The sequence below is a fragment of the Hydra vulgaris genome, chromosome 11 (assembly GCF_038396675.1).
Source record: "Hydra vulgaris chromosome 11, alternate assembly HydraT2T_AEP".
NCBI lineage: Eukaryota > Metazoa > Cnidaria > Hydrozoa > Anthoathecata > Hydridae > Hydra > Hydra vulgaris.
The window spans coordinates 34,905,663-34,926,779 of NC_088930.1; the positions used below are offsets into that span (position 1 = coordinate 34,905,663).

General features: G+C 26.1%; 1 protein-coding gene across 4 annotated transcripts in view; it reads right to left on the reverse strand.

The window, feature by feature from the left end:
* Window positions 1-1,283: 1,283 nt before the first annotated feature.
* Window positions 1,284-21,117, reverse strand: part of LOC101236458 (protein shortage in chiasmata 1 ortholog) — a 49,352-nt gene continuing 29,518 nt past the window's right edge. For all 4 annotated transcript variants that reach the window (XM_065810888.1, XM_065810886.1, XM_065810889.1 and 1 more), the window contains 11 exons: window positions 18,335-18,763; window positions 16,628-16,717; window positions 15,767-16,327; window positions 15,152-15,473; window positions 14,547-14,763; window positions 14,429-14,472; window positions 14,030-14,135; window positions 11,803-13,010; window positions 9,196-9,331; window positions 9,075-9,114; window positions 1,284-1,656 (listed from right to left, as the gene is read on the reverse strand). In XM_065810888.1, the coding sequence (XP_065666960.1) occupies window positions 1,562-1,656; window positions 9,075-9,114; window positions 9,196-9,331; window positions 11,803-13,010; window positions 14,030-14,135; window positions 14,429-14,472; window positions 14,547-14,763; window positions 15,152-15,473; window positions 15,767-16,327; window positions 16,628-16,717; window positions 18,335-18,763 (3,248 nt within the window). In that variant the 3' untranslated portion in view covers window positions 1,284-1,561. The remainder of the gene's footprint in view (window positions 1,657-9,074; window positions 9,115-9,195; window positions 9,332-11,802; window positions 13,011-14,029; window positions 14,136-14,428; window positions 14,473-14,546; window positions 14,764-15,151; window positions 15,474-15,766; window positions 16,328-16,627; window positions 16,718-18,334; window positions 18,764-21,117) is intronic.

The following is a 21,117-nucleotide window of genomic DNA, read 5'->3' on the forward strand; positions in this document are numbered from 1 at the left end:
TACTTTTAACCATGATTTAACTTAATTGATTGTACTGTTATTGGAAATAAATTTGTTTTTGCAAAGATACCATTTTGTTCCAATCAAGGCAGCTGGTTCCCTAATTTAGAACACTTTGATTCCTTTATCAGAACAGGTTGTTTGAAAATTTAAACAGTTCATTCAAAACCTATAAAAGGATTAACATTACCTAGGCAAATTGAAATTCCACAAAAATTGTATAATTAACTGTTATGATGTTCTTTTAATTTATTGGTTAAAAATCACTAAACAAAATTTTTAAGGTTTATGGTTACTACTAAGTATTTTAAAATTGCGCCTGAACTATTTCTACAGCCCTTAGATTTTATTACTGATTAAGTAAGGAAAACTTTATCGTTCCATTCAAAGAAACTTTGGACTATTTTGTTATATCACTGCAATATCATGCTTGCAATATCATGCTTGCAGTAACTTATAAGATAAGTTTATATTTTTTTTTGGATTTTAAATCCCATCGCATTAAACACAAAAAAACATAATAAAGCGCTGTTGCAATTTAGGCAACTCTCCCCTATATCCCAATATACTACAGCATCTACAGATAACAAATATAATATGCTTAAAGTTAAATCAAACATTTCTTTAAAATAAAATTTTTGTGAACAAATATAAATATATACACACACACGCGCACACACTATATATATTTTTTATCTATATAAACTATAGCATATATAGATAAAAAATATAATATGCTTAAAGTTATATATATATATATATATATATATATATATATATATATATATATATATATATATATATATATATATACACATACATACATATATATATATATATATATATATATATATATATATATATATATATATATATATATATATATATATATATATATATATATATATAGTATAGCATAAATATATACTATAGATAACAAGTTGTTACTAGTTTTTTACACAATAATTTAATAAATCATTATTAAATTTCAAATATTAAAGTATAAATGGAATGAAATACTTATAAAATAAATTTTACAAGTATTTCATTCCATTTATACTAACTCGCTATATTTTTAACAAAATGTATCTTAAACAAATTAAGAGTAGGTGAATGGTTTCTAAGATATCACCATTATGAATAAATTAAAGACTTATTTATATAAACAAATTGAAGACTTATTTATATGACCAAATTGAAGAATTACTTATAAGAACAAATTAAAGACAAATTTTGACAACTTAATTGTAGACTAAAATCAGACTTCAAAAAAATAAATGTGCTTAACTCAAAACAGATTTTAATTCAATTAGTACAGTAAAACATATTTACATTTGTAAAGATTAAAAAACACAATATTTACAGTTTGAAATCTACATAAACAAAAATTAACTTTTAAAAAACCAGCTAACTTTCATGAAACATTATCAAACCTACACAGATACAAAAATTAACTTCATAGCTGCAATATTACCTTCCATGAAACTTTGAAAAAAATGATAAAAAGTAAACAAAAACATTATCACTTAGTAACTAAAATATTTTTTATTAAACTGTGACTTTAGAGAAATGTTAGTCTTGTCTGACCATTTGTTGCACCAGGAACTCTTTCGTATGATAGCTTGCGTTTCTTTGTTTTTAAATAAGAGATTTCTTCTAAAGAAAATGAATTAAAAATTTATTTCATTAAATTTTTAATAACTTACACTATGTTACAAAATTTAAATAACACTTTATGATAGAAATATTTAGTATTAACCATTTACTTGTATATTGTACAACTTGAATATTGTTAAAAACACCTTTTAAAACTTTGTGGCAAAATGACATGTTATCATATCAAGTTAAAAGTTTCAACCCATTTTCCATAAACCATAAGATGTAAATAAATAAAAAAAATAAAATATTTGCCCAAGTATTTTCTATAGGATTTAGGTCAGGAGAGTTTCCTGGGCAATCAAGTAATGGAATGTTTTGTTCTGATAGATATTTTTTAACTGATTTAGCCGTGTGACATGGTGCCCCACCCTGCATGAAGGCTTTTCTTCCACCTGGACTAAACCATTCTGCCAATTGTGGCAACAATTTTTGATCCAGGATTTTTTTATATTGTAACTGATTCATTATTCCCTTTAAAATATAGAGCCTTCCCATTCCCCTTCCACATATCACTGATCAGATCATCACAGAGGTGGGGTGTTTAACAGTTTGAATGATGCAGTCCAATAAGTATTTTTCTCTTTTTTTTCTTTTTACATTTGAGCCTTCTTTGTTAAAACTTGGAAAGTACTCTCGTTGCTAAAGCATACCTTAAAATATTATACAAGGGCTGCTAAGTGAATATTTAAAGTTTGGTGTAAGAAAGTGGATATTTTAAATACATCTAAATTAATTTTATCAATTTCCAATCATCTTCCGTTAAATTCCTATACTTTTTTGCCCACTCCAGCCTTTTTTGCATCATTTTTGGTGTCAGTTTAGGCTTCTTAGCTGGACGTCATGAAATGTAACCAAGATTGTAAGCGATGTTGAACCATTCTCTTTGACATTTTGACTCCCAATTGATCCAGCTTATTAGTTATTTCATTGTTGGTAACTTGTCTATTTTCTAGAACAATTTTGGTAAGTATTCTTTTCCTGTGTGATGTTAGGATTCTCTTCTTTCCACATTTACCTACCCTCTTTGGCATCAAGTTCTCCATATTAACCATTATTTTGTGTTCATTTTGTACAGAAACCCGCAAAATACCACATTTTCTGGCAATTTCTTGCTGAGAAAGATTAGTATTTATTAAAAATGCCCTGATTTCAGCAATTTTTTGTGGTAACAAGTCCTTTTTTTTCCCCATAACTAAAATAAGATATCACATCTCAGTATTACAGTTAAGAATTTGCTTTGGTACTCATAACTTTAAATCAAATCGAATACAACTATTTTTACTTTAGAATAAAAAGAAATATTTAAGAAACAATATTTTTACTGATTTAAATAATTATTTTGACGATAACCTAATAAACGAATTCAAAACTCTGGTAGTAAAACTTAACAAGTGTACAGCAAAAAGATTATAATTAAGATGACATCATACAAAATGGCTGTCAAAAGTGACAGTGTTGCCAGTAGCAAAAAAAAAGTACTGATTTTATGAGTTAAAACTTTATTTTAAACAAAAGATTAACTTTCAATAATGAATTTTTACTCTTCATATGAAAAAAATGAGATTAAACTTCAAAATCATCAATATTCATAGGTGGCCATAATAAATTGTCACACGACTTTTTAAAAAGAGTGTTGTTAGACTAACTCATGTGAATAAAACACTTATAAAAAAAATGGTTTTAAATGTTGCAAGTTATTTAGGTTTAGACAGTTAATAAAAAAATAAACTCAATGCAGAAAAAATAAATAAACCATAGGTAAGTTTTTCCAGTGGTTTATTTTTTTTTTATTATTTATTCCTACATTTTTTGTAGCATTTCTTTGCAATTCTACAAAAAAAAAATGGTGTTTTTAAAGCAGTTTATTTATGTTGATTTTTCAAACTTTTTTGAGCTAACTCTTATTTTCTTATAAACTATCTACTCCAGCTTGAAGCAACTTAATACCAAAAATTGCTGGTGTATAATATATATACACATATATATGTGTATATACATAAATGTATATATATATACATATATATATATATATATATATATATATATATATATATATATATATATATATATATATATATATATATATATATATATATATATATATATATATATGTATATATATATATATATATATATATATATATATATATATATATATATATATATATATATATATGATATATATATATATATATATATATATATATATATATATATATATATATATATATATATATATATATATATATATATTGTTTTGATTATGTGATAATAATCAACTCTTTTTCGATTTGAAAGTTATCAATATAAAGTGAAATAATCACAAAATAGATCAATAAATAAATAAATGGTTAGATAAAAAAAAAAACTTTTTTACGGTACTTAAAGTTTCATGCTGTTTGCGGCACTCGTCAGCCATATATTTAAATCAAGAAAAAACCATTCAAAAATATAATTAAAAAGCATTACAAAACTAAAAAAAAAAAAAAAAATGGAATGAGTTCTGACATCAAATAATAATAGTAGTAATAATAATAACAATAATAATAATAATAATAATATAAAAAAACATCTTTTTTAAAGTCATTCTTTATTAAAGTCTGGTTATAAATGTAGTCTAACATACAATCCTAAAGCAATATCAACTCCAAAACGAAACAGAGCCCGCAACATCATTTGGTTTAACCCTCCATTTAGCAAAAACGTTAGCACCAACATGAGAAAATGTTTTTTGATCGGCTATCAACCCCTCCTCTTATAATTTTGCCAACCCCGGCAAGCAACCACTATTAAGTTATGAGTTACTTTTAAATAGAAAATAAGTTTAAATAGTAGGAAACATATAAATGAAGACTTAAAAAGTTATGAAAATGGGTGAGAGTTATAAGGTTTTTTTAATATTCAAGGAAAAAAACTGGATTAATAAAAGTTTTTTAATGTGAAGGAAAGATACAGTAAAAGGATGCAACTTGTTGAATAAATAGCCAAGCAATAATGAGATTTGGTGTATCGTTATAGAGATGATAGCTCGTTTGAGGATTGACCATGATGTTATTTGTAGAAAAAAGAAAGAAATGCAACCTTACAACAATGGGAGAGTGGCTCAAGCTTGGCAGATAAAGCAAGGCTAACTACATTTAGAATGTGTTTTTAGACATTGTCTGAGTGTAAGAGGGTTGTTATTCATCAATATAGGAATGCCAATAAGATTGCAATATTTTTTTGCAGTAAATAAAACGAGTTTTGTTGTCTAACAAAAATTGTAGATTTTAAGTCCAGAATTAAAATCCATAAGCCACTGCAAGCCTTAGGCTGTTACAGAAAATAGATTTAAAATCGGCTACTTGTTCAAAGTAATTAAAAAGTGAAGATTTTTTGTCAGGGCAAGAGTATAAAGTTCAGCCAAGTAAAGCTGAAATATTTCTTTAGTCTGTTGTTGATTTATTATTCATTTTACTGTTAATTAATTTTCAAAACATTATTCTGAAATATGGATTTCAGAATTTTATTTAGATAAGAACTTCATATTCTGGATCCTAGATCTGAATTGATCTGGATATTAAAAGTTATTTTAAATATTTATAGAAGTATTAAATATTTATTTCAAATATTTATAGAAGTAATAAGAATTTTGTTTAAATAAGAATTTCATATTCTGGATCCTAGATCTGAATTGATCTGGATATTAAGTTATTTTAAATATTTATAGAAGTAATAAATATTTATAGAAGTAATACTTTTATTATTGCTTCTTGCAATAATAAAAGGACATTTTCAAATTCCTTTCCACATTCCAAACTTTTATTCCAGAAAGAATAAAAGCTCTCAGAATGCACTTTATGCATACATATTATGGATATAAACATATCTGTTTGCTATCTATTTAGATGTTGGCATACAATACCCTTTCATTGTTATATAAACTTTGATATTTATATGGTGTAGTATTTGCTGAATGAGAAGATGATCAGTAGGGTTAAGACTTTTTTTCAACCCCACGCTCCTGTACTGTAGTTTGATTAACTTTTACCTAAAAAAGGCGAAATGAACTATTATTTGCATATCTTTTGAAAAAAGTTCACCCCACCATTGAAAAATCGATTTTGACATAAAATCAAAAACTTAACTTTATTAAGTAAAGAAATATAAGTCTCTCCATTGTGGATAAAATATAAGTCTCTCCATCATGGATAAAAAATCCTTGATCCTAACAACTTTCTCATTGTATTTACATATTTTTAAAATTAAAAAACCTGTTTAAAAGATTTTAAAAATATTTCAGACCCTCCCATTTATTAAGACTCCCCATTAATTTATATTTTAATTTAAATATAATTAAACATTTAAAATAAAAAAGTTTGGGGTTGAAAAAAAGTCATAACCCTAACCGATACTTATGTCAAAATCAATTTTTCAATGGCGGGGTGAACATTTTTCAAAAGATATGCAAATAATAGTTCATTTTGTATTCTTTAGGTAAAAGTTCATCAAACTACAGTACATGAGCATGGGGTTGAAAAAAAGTCATAACCCTAATGATCAGATGGATGTGTGGTGTGACTCTAGCAAGACAAGAAAAAGAGGCATAATCTTAGACAGATTTGAAAAAAATATTGTAAGGAGTGTTTGATAGAAAAGATTAAAGTAATTTACAGTATTGAACAAAACATGGTGGACAAACTCAAATTTAAAACAAAAGTTGATCATAAATTGAAAAAAAGTAGTAAAACAATTGAACACAATAGTTTTTAAGTAGTTTATTATGTTGTTAACAAAATTTAAAACTTTTGAATCATACTAAAAATCACCAAAAAAGTTTTATAACACATTTTCCTTAACAAACTAAACTTTTCTTTGGACAAAACAAGGCGGACATTCAAAAAATTGACTAAAAATTCAAAAAATTTCAAAAATTAACTTATTATTTTTCAAAAAACTTAACTTAATATTTGGTAGGACCTCCTTTACTTTCGATTACTGCTTTCATTCTTCGAGGCATAGACTCAATTAACGAGTCAACAATTCTCATATCAATCTCTTGCCAGGCCTTCTTGATTTGTTCAAATAATTCCTTACTGGTCTTCGCATTTGCACACTCAATCTTATTGTCAATTATTTCCCAGAAATTTTCTATAAGATTCAAATCAGGGCTTTGTGCAGGTCACTCCATTATGGTAATATTCTTGTCCTTGAACCATTGTTTTACAATTTTTGATGTATGTTTAGGGTCATTGTCCTGTTGAAAAATCCATTTTAGGGGCATCTCCCATTTAGCATGTGGTAACATAACATTTTCCATTACATATTTGTACATAAAGCAGTCCATAATTCCATTAATTTTGTGAATAGGACCGGTTCCTAGTGCTGAGAAACATTCTCAAACCATAGCAGACATTCCATGCTTTACACTCTTCTTGGTATATTTAGTATTGTATCTGGTGTTCTTTAGACTCCAGACTCGCTTCTTGCCGTAGCTTCCAAAAAGATTATATTTTGATTCATCACTAAAAAGTATGTTTTTCCACTGGTCTACAGTCCAATTTTGGTGTGCTTTGGCAAACACAAGTCTTAGCTTTCTATTTTAAAAAGAAGTTAGTGATTTTTTGGCAGGCATTTGAGAAAACAATTTTGCTTTGTTAGCTCTTCGTTGCACAGTGCGATTGGAGATGTGTAGTTCAAGTTTTTCAGTTAATTTTGTGGATGACAAAAATGGATCTTTTTTAAGCTCTTTAACAATTCTTCGATCTAGTGTTAGTGATGTTTTTCTCGGACGCCTGCCCCGATGGTTTGTTTTATAGCAGTCACAAGATCCAAATGATTTGACAGTGTTGCTTACAGTCAATTTAGCTATATTATATTTTCTACAAATTTCAGCTTGATGTTTTCGGCTTTTATAATCTTTAATAAAATTTTCATGTAAAATGTGAAAATTTTATTAAAGATTTAATAAAATAATTGTCTTTAATAATTGTTCGAGTTCGATTCCCACCACATCCCTGGTAGTACCGCGCTCAACTTATTTCTCCACAAAGCGACCTTGTTCGTCAAGGTTCACGTTTCAGAGTTATAGAGTTGAGAGAGGGTTATAACCACAAGAAGCCTCCTCATCTGTAGTGGCCTTCTCAGCCTTGGGGAGGTGAATTGGAAAAAAATAAAAACAAAAAAAAACATTTGCTAATTTGTTGTAAGCCATTTTAAATCACAATTTTTTACGCAATATATCATGAGTTAAATCTATTTTTAGTTTAACTGAAAAAATCTATTTTATCATTTTAGAATACTGTTATAATAAAAGTGAAAACAAAAGAATACGGTAAATTAAATAAAGACAATGAAATCTTATAAAAAAGCATCATTTTGATTTCTCCACCTTGTTTTGTCCAAAGAAAAATGTAGTTTGTTGAGAAAAATGTGTTATAAATTTTTTTTTGTGATTGTTAGTATGATTCAAACGTTTTAAATTTTGTTAAGAACATAATAAACTATTTAAAAATTAATATGTACAATTGTTTTACTATTTTTTTTAAGTTTTTGATCAACTTTTGTTTTAAATTTGAGTTTGTCCACCATGTTTTGTCCGATACTGTAGGTATCAGCATGTAGACAAGTATTATTTTGAGGACAGGTTTTCTAATTATGTTCTTTCTTTTAAACAAAATTCAAAACACATTTTAAATGTTGTTGGAGCAGCTCTAGTAGCCTGGTTAGAAGCCTGTCAATCTTAAAGTCTTTTTCCAGTAACTTTGTTGTATTTTTTAAATTATTAAAAAAAAAATTTTTCTTTACATTTAAATTTTCTATGATATATATGCACATTTTAAACATTCACACTGATTGTCAACTACCACCTTTAGAATAATATTCTTTGCTAAATTTCAATAATTTATTTTATATTTGAGTAAATTAAATGTTATTTGGATAAATTATAATATATCAAATACTCAAGAGTCAACATTAAAGTATTACAAATTATTTGTTTTTGAAAAATTTAATAAAATTCAACAATATTCACTGTATCACTGCTTTATTTTTCCTTATTATTCACCTCAACCTTAAATATTAGATGATATTCAGAACGTTATAAATACAAAACCACTGATTTAACATTCCTGAAGATTTCAAAAATTTAAGCAAAGCGTTTTCAACTTTTTCAGAACAGTATTAAATTAAATCTTGTTATATATATATATATATATATATATATATATATATATATATATATATATATATATATATATATATATATATATATATATATACAAACTTTTATAAATTGTTTACATTGCAATAAAAAGCTGTGGAAAAGAAATTTTGTTTCTCAACAACTCGTATTTCTTTTGTTTTCAATTTTATTTTTTACCAAGTGTAACTTAAAGTAATTATTAACTAAAATTAAAAATGTAAACATCACAAACCATCAGAAGTATGAAAATTAGATGAATTCTCTTTGGGTATCTAAATAAAATTTAACACTTTATAAAAATGATGATGATAATGATGATGTAAAAAACTGTCACTAACACTGATAAAACTAACCATGCTAAAAGGTTGACTTGCATGGTGTTTTCTATTGATATAATCTTTTGAAGTTATTTTGGAAGATGTACAAAAATCAACTTCATTAAAGTTGCTCATTTGGCTTCCGTGTATTTGAATGGCTTTCACCGCCTGTCTAAACAATAACAATAGAAGCTAATCAAACACATCAGTTTTATTTTTGCATTATGTTGTTGTTTTTTTCTATGCACACAAAAAAAAAATTAAAAAAGCTATTTCAAATAATTTAAAAATTGAAGTAGTGAAATTTTCTGAATATGTTAGTACATGTATTATATGTATACATATTATATTTTATATGTATGTACATGGTCATTAGTTGTTCAAGTTTATTGGACAAGCAATAATATTGGACAAACATATAACAATACATGCATGGCTGTTATGCTTTTTAATTTCCAGTTAACAGATTTATTTTTAGAAAAGTATATTATAGAATATGAAACACAACATAATATTAATGTTATTGCCATGAGGGATAAAAAGAAGGAAGTAAAGATTTCTGTGCTATTGTGTCACAAATCACCAATGAAAAACTATATTTATAAAACTTTATACTATATTGCACACCAAATTAATCCCTTATGTATATTTAAATAAAGATTAAATATAAACTCAAAGAACACTTCCTCACTTGAAAATATTTTACTAAATTCTTGTAAAAAATGTTAACATATGTCAAATTTTCAAAAGAATAGATTTAATTATATTTTCATCACCCCTCTAACCCTTTTTTGTTTTGTTTTTGGATCACTTTAAATAAACAAACTAACTTGAGAAAATTGAAAGTTGTAATGAGAAACAAAGTCCCTGGGATCTGTTAAAGATCAGTTGTCAGACCATTAATTTTTGTTATCTATATAAATTACCTGATGCAATTAAAATCACATTAAAATTTATGCCTCCAGTTGTGTAACTACTATGCTACAAAGAAAATGTACTTTTATTACTAAGAATATGTAGATGCACTTTTATTATTTTCACTTTGATTATTAAATCTGAATAAGCAGGGGTACTTTTACATAAAAACTAAAATGCAGTCAGTAAGTATGACGTAATGCCTAATCCTCTGTGAAATTTTTTTTTCTTTAATTAACATAATCATATTTTATAATATTTTTTTTATTTTTAGTTTTTTTTTATGTTAGTTTTAAATTTTTGTAATGCATAACTTAATAAAAACACTAAAAAAAAAACCTTTTTTTTTTAAAACTATATTCAACTTCCCAAAGCAGCAGGGGCCACTTACCTTCATAAGTGGAGGTAATGAACTTTTTAAATAATTGTTGCTCTCTAAAACCTTAATTCCAAAACCCAAGCTTTGACACACTGGACTGAAAAGTGAATTGCTTCACTGAGAAACAAGCTAAGCGTTGTACTACCAGGGATGTGATAGTGATTAAACTCACAACTTGCAGCTTATGAAGCAAGTGCTGTGCCACTACACCATTACCACATAACTTGAACAAAAATGTTGATATATGAATTGAAGCATCCACATTTAATTATCAGTAGCCCCCTTAATTGTGCAATATTTTTGATTTTTTAATGTTTTTCTTTAATTTCTGATATTGCACTAACTAAATTAAAAAATTTTTTTTACTACTATAGCAAACCATTTTTAAGCAAACATCAGAGTTTTAATCTTAGTTAGCAAAATATCTGTTTTTAACCTGCAGAAAGCATTTGTTGAACATATAACCTGCACAATTAGAAAGTATTTGTTGAATATATAACCTGCACAATTAAAAAGCATTCATTGAATATATAAACTGCACAATTAGAAAGCATTTGTTTAATATATAACCTGCACAATTACCTAAAGCATTATGTTGAAAATAGACATTGTAAATAAATAGATTTTGCGAAAATAGAAAGAACCTAAAATTATTTTAAAATATAATTAATTACTTTATTAAAATAATCAAAAAATATGTTGAGTAAAACAAAAACTCAGCAACTATTTTGTAATGAATGAATGAATGAAACTATTTTGTAATGAATGAATGAATGAAACTATTTTGTAATGAATGAATGAATGAAACTATTTTGTAATCAATGAATGAATGAAACTATTTTGTAATCAATGACGAATGAAACTATTTTGTAATTAATGTTTTTCTCTATGCTTCACCTTTGATGGAAAAAAAAGATTAATGTTTTTATTATTTTTATTGAAGACTACTTTAATTAAAGTTAGCTGCAAAAATGATTATATCAAAACATGCATACAACTCTGAGCATAATGTGTAATACTGACAAACATCATACTGAGGTAGCCCAAAATCAGGTGCATACATCAATTAGGACAAAATTATTAAGGACATCAATTACAAAAAGAAAAAATATATTTTTATTCTTTTTTTTAAAAAAAAAGCAAACTAAAATGAATATTTCAAAAATTAAAGTGGGCAGAAGTTAGTTAATATGCCAACCTTAATCTAAAGTAACACAAATATTTTCATACAATATAGTATATATGTATTTGCACCAATATACGCATGCCAATAAACATTTACACACCCACAAATAAATAGCATGTATAACATAAAGTAATTAAATTATCTATGAATGCCTAATTAATACCTGGGAACATTACGGGAATTGTTAGACTGATTTAATGGCTGTCTCCATAATGGTTTACAAGAATTAAAATTTTTAATAGGTACACAACTTTCTTTTGAATTTTGCTTGAAACTCTCAGCAGCTGTTTGATTTTTTGAGCTATATAGTGATGAATTTAAAAACAAATTTTGTGAATGCATTTGCGAGTTAATTTTATAAAAATTGCTGTCTGACTGCGGAGAAGTTTTATGAAGTTTTAAGAAATTGCTGTCTGACTGTGGAGAAGTTAAATTAAAAGAGAAAAAATGAGAATTATAATTTTCTGCTTTGTTTAAAAATTTCTCATTTTGTTGTTTTAATTTTCTATCACTGTTAATTAAATCTTTTTGACTATGATTCAATTTACATATTTGTGATGCATCAGCTGCACTTTGATTGTCATCATCTTTTTTAAAACTATCATTGTCACTTGTATTCCAGTTCACACTTGAATTCCAGTTTGAATCAAGTCTTTTAAAATCATTAGTTTGAGTTTCATTAGCGTAGGGCGCTTCAAAAAAAGTAAATTTTTTTTCAGCAGCTTGAGACTTTTTTTCCTTTAAACATCGAAAATTTTTAAAAGTCACTGGATTTATTTCATATGGATGATAATTTATTTCTTGTGACATGTATTTTGCATCATGTTCAAGGTGTTTTGTTTTTTGTTGCAAGTGATTTATTTCTTGTGGCAAGTCAACTACTTGATATGGCAGGTAACTTATTCCATGTGTCAGGTAATTTGAATTATGTGGTAGTTCATTTCCTTTATGTTGCACGTGTTTTATTTCATCTTGTTTGTAATTTATTTTGTGTGGCTGTTTATTTATTTCATGTTGCAGGTACTTAATTTCAAGTGGCAACTGATAGTTAAACTGAGAATCTGGTCTAGAATTGAATTGCGATTTCTGATGATTGCTTGATTGCTCAAACGTTACACTGATATTTTTTCTTGTTTGAGATGTGTTTTCTTGTGGCATCACTGTTTGTGAGTTGTTTTCTTTGGAACAGTCATTTGTACTTATTTCATTACTAATTGGAGTGTCAAATAATAAAGATATTTTGTTATTGTCTAATAAGTTGGTTTTTCTATCATTTGAAGCAAAAATGTTGTTTGTGGTTAAATTTTTTTGAACACTAAATTCAGGTTGATGAAAAAATTCCTCAACATTATGACTTGCATTGTAAAACGCCTAAAAAAAAAATATTCTATAAAACAAACTAAATTATTCAAATAATAAAAATTTAAAAAAGAGATTTTTACAAATAATATAGCATAACATTATCCAAAATTGAGGGAAATCATTCAAGGGCCAAACATATTTGAAAAAATGCATTTTTTAAGACAATTTTGTATACTTTTAATATTTTCAACTTTAGTAAAAGCCAGTAAATGTGTCAGAGAGACAACAGTGTCAGGGTTAGGGGATTTCTTTTAATTAAATAATTTAAAAACTTTGCATATAAGAAAAGATTTTAAATATAATATGTAATAAATAAAAATAACTAAAACAAATCTATCATTAAAAACAAATATATCATTACATAATGGTTTGGAACAGGTACTATCTAAATATGATGGACTTTTTTAATTGTTTATTTTTTCTTTCTGAAAAGCCTGTTTAAATTAAAAATTTCATTTTAGATATGGAAAATATATTAGTCAGTACAAATCTACATCAACAAAAGTAAGAACACATTGCTTTGCATAAAATTTACTTTTACTATACTTTTAACTTGGCATCATTTTTATTTATTTTATTATGTTGTTTTATTTCAATATAATGATTTTATTGCTTGAAAAAATGCAGCTTTTATTATTGCAGGGTTGTTATAAAATATATACATGGAAGCTTATTATAAATTATATACATTAAAAATATAGCTCTTGCAATTCCAAAATTTAACATTTTGAGTTTTATATTAAAAAAACAACAACAAAAAACAGTTTCTTTTAAAACCAGGTTCAAGTAGTTAATATGTATACAAAAAGTACTCAACAATCTCCATAAAGGTCAATTTATATAAAAGAATTTTGCTCAGTTCTTAGTCATACTTTTGCTTAAAAAGAATAAAAAGAAGAATAAAAAAATTATTTTTGCTGTTGTTGTTAAAACTTTCAAGTAACCTCTCATATCTAAAATCGTTTGCTAAAATTTATTAAAAAAAAATATATATTGCGTAATAATAAAAGGAAAGAAAAAATTTTCACCTCTATTATATGTTGAGGAATACACTTAAGCAAAACTCGTAATTCATTTAAGGAATATTTCATCAAATCTGAGAGCGAATCAATAGCTTTTACTATTATCTGAGCACTAAAAATTATAACATATAAATATAAATACCAATGGCTAAGGAGCTTTACCTACCTTTCACCTAATATAATATTTCATCTATTTATCAAAATTATAATGAATATATTAATTAACTAGAAAGAAATCCTTTTTAGCAATTAAGTAATCTTGAACAAAACTAGTGATGACTTCATATATAAAAAGTATGTTACATATTTATTGAGCAATTATATATTAAAAATATAATTTATACAATTATAAAATATTCTATATAAATTATATAAAAACATTGTAAATTATTTTAAAAATCTTACCAAAATGAATTTATAAATGGATAGGAAAGTAAAAACTCTTCTTCCTAAAAAAAGATGTAAAGATCAAAAAAACTACTTAACAACAAAACAAAACAAAAAATACTTTTGAGATATAAACCTTAGAAATATCTTCTCTCAGCCATTGTCTTGATACCCATTGTTCTTTATCCCAAACTGTAGATGTTTGTTTTGCATTATCACATAATAAACGTACAAGTGAAGCAAACTGTTGAACTGAAAACACATAATGAAGTTTTACTGATACTTTAAACTGCTCCATAACTTTTGCAATCATCACAACAATTTGAGGGCAAATGTTAGTGGAATCCAACACACTGTTTTGCAAGATAAACAATTTTAAAAATATTTTCTGTTTTTATTTTTACACTATGTATGTATGTATATACAATATATATATATATATATATATATATATATATATATATATATATATATATATATATATATATATATATATATATATATATATATATATATATACATTTACATATATATATATATATATATATATATATATATATATACATATATATATACATATATACATGCATATATATACATACATATATATATATATACATTTACATATATATATATATACATTTACATACATATATATATATATATATATATATATATATATATATATATATATATATATATATATATATATATATATATATATATATATGAAGCACTTACTCATTTAAATAGCTAGTTAAAATAACATGGAACACAGAACACTTTAATGCCATTGATATAATTTTTAAATCAATTTGCATAACACAAGTGAGATCATTTGCATTTAAAATAAGAATCCCAGTTCGCTCATCTATTAATATGTCAGGATGAAAACAAAAGTCTGTGACACTTTTAAGTTTTGAGTAATCTTTGGTAACAACAACTAGATTTTCTTTACTCTCAAGTGCGATGAGAAGTTCATTATTTTTTACAACATTTTTACAACAAAGTACATAATGTTGAGTATATATTGAGATGGGATCAGCAAGATTAGATAGTTTGTCTAAAAATATTAAAAAACACATTTTTATATAAGTAAAATAAAATTTAGAAAAGGAAAAAAAGATGTATATCAAATTAAAAAAATTTTTTTTTTCTATTTATGATATTCTAATATGTGTGTGTGTGTGTGTGTGTGTGTGTGTGTGTGTGTGTGTGTGTGTGTGTGTGTGTGTGTGTGTGTGTGTGTGTGCACGCCAAAATGCCTAATAGTTATTATTATTTTTTTATTTGTTTAAAATGATACTGGTTAATATATTAAATAAGAAAAGTTATTTTATTTCTTATAAAAATTACCTTTCTTTTTGAAACCATGATTATATCTATTCATTTGAACTACACCATTGCATAGACTATTTTCTTGAGATAAATTAATTAAAACATTTAAGGAAACAAACTGTTGAAGATCTGGATTACTTTCAAAGATCAAGTCATGCCATTGTGATTCTAATCGATGTTCAAACTGAATGACAAACTGAAAATATTGCCAAGGACAAGTAAGCATATCTTCACTTTCAGCAGCTAAAATAACATTTGCATTCAAAAAAGTGCTAATATAATTCTCTTCACATATATTTCGTTGTGGATATAAGTTAACATTAAGAGCCTTGTCAGTATCAAGAAAAGCTTTTAGACAATGAGATAGACTTTCATAGTAGCGATGAAAAAGAATGATAACTTTACAATTCAAATCATTTTTTAACCAATTAACAATAAGCTTATGAATTGAAATAAACTTAGGGTGAAAATTATTTGCCTCTTCATTCTGGAAGTGAAATTTTGCTAACTTTACTTGTAAATGGTCTAAATTGTTCATTAAGATGGTTTTTTTTTCTTGTCCAAAAACTTTTAGAAAACCTAAAAACAAGGTAATTGAAAATAATGAAAGATTATTTTTAATTAACTATAAAAAATGATAACTAATAATTAAAAAAAAATTAGAATAATCTGCCTTCACATGAGAATGGTTATTCAACTTTTTAAAACAACTTTTATTCAAACATTAAATTTTATGGTTTTTTAAAATCACAGTTAATCAAACATACAAACAATCAAACAGTTGACCAAATTCAGACAAGTTTAAAAAAAATAAGTTTCTCACAACAATTAATTTTTATCTTTTTAAATTACTTTTGATAAAATTGATTAAAAATGTACCACAAGCAACTTTAACACTGCAATTAGCAACCAAATTTGCGGCTTGAACTAATCCATACAAAGTACAAACATTGCTGAAAATATGTAAGTCTAAACATTGAAAAATGTAAATTAAAAAAATAGGATTCACAAGCACTTTTGAAAAAACAAAGTTTAAAACTATTAAACCTTTGTATTTAGTATATACACTATTATATTACTTTTGTTTTTAGTATATACACAATTATAAAACTTTTATATTATTATATACACTATTGTATTACTTTATATATTTAGTATATAGAGCAATCAATTAAATGTCTGTCATATTTTTAACCAAAAAAGTTTTCATAACATTTTAATTGTTCTAAATTTTTACAGATGACACAACAGAGTAACTTGAATATCATTATTTTAGTGATCAAAGTATAACCGACATTACTGATGAAACACACAAAACACCAGAGACCAGGTCTAGATGGCTACAAGCATAAATGCTGTACGATTTCTCTTTTCAAAACTTCAAAATCAAATTTTTATTATTAAATTTTTTTCAAAAATAAACTTTTCAGGAAGCTAAATAAGGACGAATTTTATAAGTGAGAAGCGTTGCAAAAACTGACATAAGTCCAAACTGGAATAAGTGCGAATCAGCCTAAGTGTAAACTGGCATAAGTGCGCCAAATAAATTACAAGTACAAACTGGCATAAATGCGAATTGGCATAAGTCTTGATCATATCTTGAATTTGCAAATAAAAACTTAATCAAATTTGTCAAATTTTTTGTTTGGCTTTTATAGCATTTAAAAATAAGACTGATAATAAGGGAGATAATAAGAAATAATAAGAGATAATAAAAGATGATAGATTTATATAAGATTCTCTAGTCTATATAAGATATAGCCAATAAGAGAGATAATTGCGCTAATTTAATGACTGACTTATGACTATGATAGGTAGGTAATAAAATTTTTGTTAAATATACTTAAAAAACTAAGATTAAACAATATGTTAGCTTCAAACCTAAAATTGCAACTTTGTTACTGATGATTGATTACCTATATGTACTTATATGTAAAAAAAAAAATTTTAATTTTTCCTTATTATCAGGCTTCTTTTCACTAAACATGTTTTAAAATTTTGAAATTAGAAATTACTGCTACTGCTTTTAAAATTTTAAAAAAAGAAATTTCTTAACTTTTAATTTATTGCATTAGACAAAATAAATTTAAAAATGTATATATAAATAGGCAGCAGAACCAACCATTTGCAGTCCAATACCACTCCTGTTCTATGCAAATTCATGGAAAAAAAGTTTGACAAGCCATAATTGATCATTAGATAAATAACAAATTGCTTGCCAAAATTCAACACGGTTTTATTTCAAAAAAAGAATTGTGCAACAAATCTTTTAGAAACATTGGACTTTTGAACTCATAGCAAATCAGGGAAACCAGTCAACCTAATTTTTCTTGACTTTGCAAAGGCATTTGAAAAATGCTAAACTGCTAAAAAAGCTTGAAATGTATGGTATAAATGACCATACATTTCAAGCTTTTCAATTAATCTTATATAGGATATTATTCTACAAACAAAATACAAAACAATATAATAATAAAAACATAAGAACAACAACATTAATAACAATAATACTTTCTTAACAAATATTTAATATAATTTCAGTACAAAAATATACTATAAAATGTTTAATATCATGTAAACACTCACCTTTTTCAACCTTCTGCTCTTCTTGTTTCAAAAGAAAGCGTGAAAAATCTGGTGTTATATTTAAAAAGTTCATACCCTTGCCGATGAGATGCAGATTTTTTAAATCTAGTAAAATTGACCATGAATCACGCTCCAAGGTATTAAGTATTGATATATACTCTGATGATAAAAAAACATCTAAAATCAACATGGCATTTGTGTTTAGTGAAGCAACAGCAGATGATTGATGAGAAAGTGAACTTTTTGGACAAGAAACATCTAAATTACAATTGTCTTTCAATTGATGTGATTTAGAATTATGCCTAGCTTCACAATTTGAAACATTATGCTGTGCTATATGTTCAGAATTGTTTATGTTTCTTTGGTTAATTGAACCATTACACTCAATAGACATAGGTTGAACTTTAACTGCACTTACTGTACATACAGCTAAAATTTAAGAAAAATAAATGATTTAACATTTAAAAGTTAAACAAATTAACAATAAAAAAAATAAAATTAATATTTAAATTTTTTTGTGTAAAACTTTAGAAAAATTAAAAAAAAAATAATTGAAAATTTAAATTTTTTTTTTTAATTCAGAATTTTATATTTGACAATTAAATAACAATTTCTAATTTTTAAGAAATTGTTATTTAATAAAATGAATCTAAAATTTGTGCCTATTTCTGTTTTGAACTTTAAGTAATAAAATTTAAGTAAAAAAATTCTTAACTAACTTTCTTCTAAAAAGAAATAACTTAAAATCATGATAGGATACTCATTAGTATAAATACTTCTTTTTATTGAAATCATTTAATACAATTAATATAATTAATTTAAACTAATATAATTAACTTTGTAGAAAACTTAATTAAAGAACTCAAACTAGCTCAGATTATTTCTATTATTAGACCATGGTTCATTTTCGTAGATTTTACAAGTATAAAACTATAAATAATCTCATTGAGAATTCCTTTTTAAAGTGTATATCAAGAAATAAAAATAAAAAATCTTTTAAAAAAATATTCAATATGTTATATCTGTAAATTAATAAATTGTTAAATTAATAAATAAATAAAGTTAAACAGGTTAACTCATTATTAGACATAAGTCACTCTGGCTCCAAACCACTCTAGCTTCCATTGCTAAAGTCATATCTCAATTAAACTCTCCTATGGCTTCTGGTCCAGATAACATTTCAATTTGTTTTTTTTATGTTTTTTTAATTCTGATTCACTCTCAATAAGGCTGCAAGCAACCACTATAAAGTTGGAAGTTACTTGAAAAAAAGAATAGAGCTATAGAGCAAGGGACTGGTTGACCAAAGACCTTAAAAGTTGAAGATTGTATGAGTCAAGAAAACATGGAGAGAGTTCCAAAGGGTTGAAGTATGAAGAAAAAAACTAGTCAAATAAAAGTTTTTGGAGCATGCAGGGACAGATACATTAAACAAATAAAATAAATGAATAAAAATAGGGACTTTTTATTTTTATTCATTTATTTTCTACAAGACTTCACTTACAAGATAAATAACAATTTTCTTTCTGATAATTGATTAGAATACTCTTTAAGGAAAGACACATGGAAAAGCAAATGTTTCAAACTTTTTTTTCTGAAATAAATTATGTAAAAAATCTTTCTAGTACAGAGTTTAGATTTTCTTGCTATTATACTCAGTTACACATTTCAGGAGATGCTTGGCATAATCAGGGTGGGAAGAATCTCGTTTGTACCTATCCCAATGAACCTTAAAGTTCGAGTGCAATGCTTCTGTTGCCTGCTCAGTGAAGAGGCCCAATCCCATTTTTTTCGTCTTGATGAACTGAGCCTCATGGAAAAACACTGCATGCGCTTTAGGGGTAACTGAAATCAGAAGTTTAATGTAGCTCTGTTCAAATTGAGCAATCTTGGATTTATAGTCAGGGTCCAAATTCTAGCCAAAGCAAAAAGTCACAACATCCTTGAATAGTGTAAGTGTTTGAATAAAGCCATGAACTGGAGCAAAATTTCCTTTTCTGAAAGCAGTTGGAGTTTGCTCACACCTCTCAAGAGCTTCATGCAGTCATTCCTATTAAAATAACCACCATGAAAAAGCTGGTTGGGAATGTGAAGTGATGAGGGCCATTCCTTGGTTTTGGGCTAAAGATCACAAAGAGTTTTGATCAAGTGATTTACCACACCAAGTAGCAAATGAAGCTCCATAGGTGGAATAGCCTCAAGGACGAGCTTATCATCTGGAAAATCGAGTATTGGCAAGTGAATAACATTTTTGAAGTCCTTTGATTTTCTCAAATATCCTCCTGCTCTGATGAATTCGGAATGTTGTCTTCTGATCTCACCAAATGTTCTCAGCTGGCCACAGTTTTTGAGATTTGGTGATCAGGCATCACACCAACAACATGGATGCTTGCTACTGTGAGACTGTATTCCACATAAAATATTTGCCAGCTTGAGATTGCAAGAAATGATGAGAGAATCTTTCTGATATTCTTCTTGAACTTGAATGAGATTCAAAATGACCTTCACATTATGGTAGCTCTCTGAAGTGTTTTGTGCAAGTGCTATCAGGATTTGCTGCTTTACACTTGTTGCTTTGGTTGAGGGTTGAGACATCAGTTTGATATTTTTCTGAACTGGGCTGTTTGGTGGCGTTTCATCCTCCTCCAAAACAATGTGAGTGAAGCTTACTTTCAGAAAGGAGCCTCCTCCAATAATTCCCAAATTCAAAATGGCAGATTCTGTTAATTTTCAAGCTGATTTAAAGGCTTCACTGAGACTTTGGCAATGAACCACCTGGCATG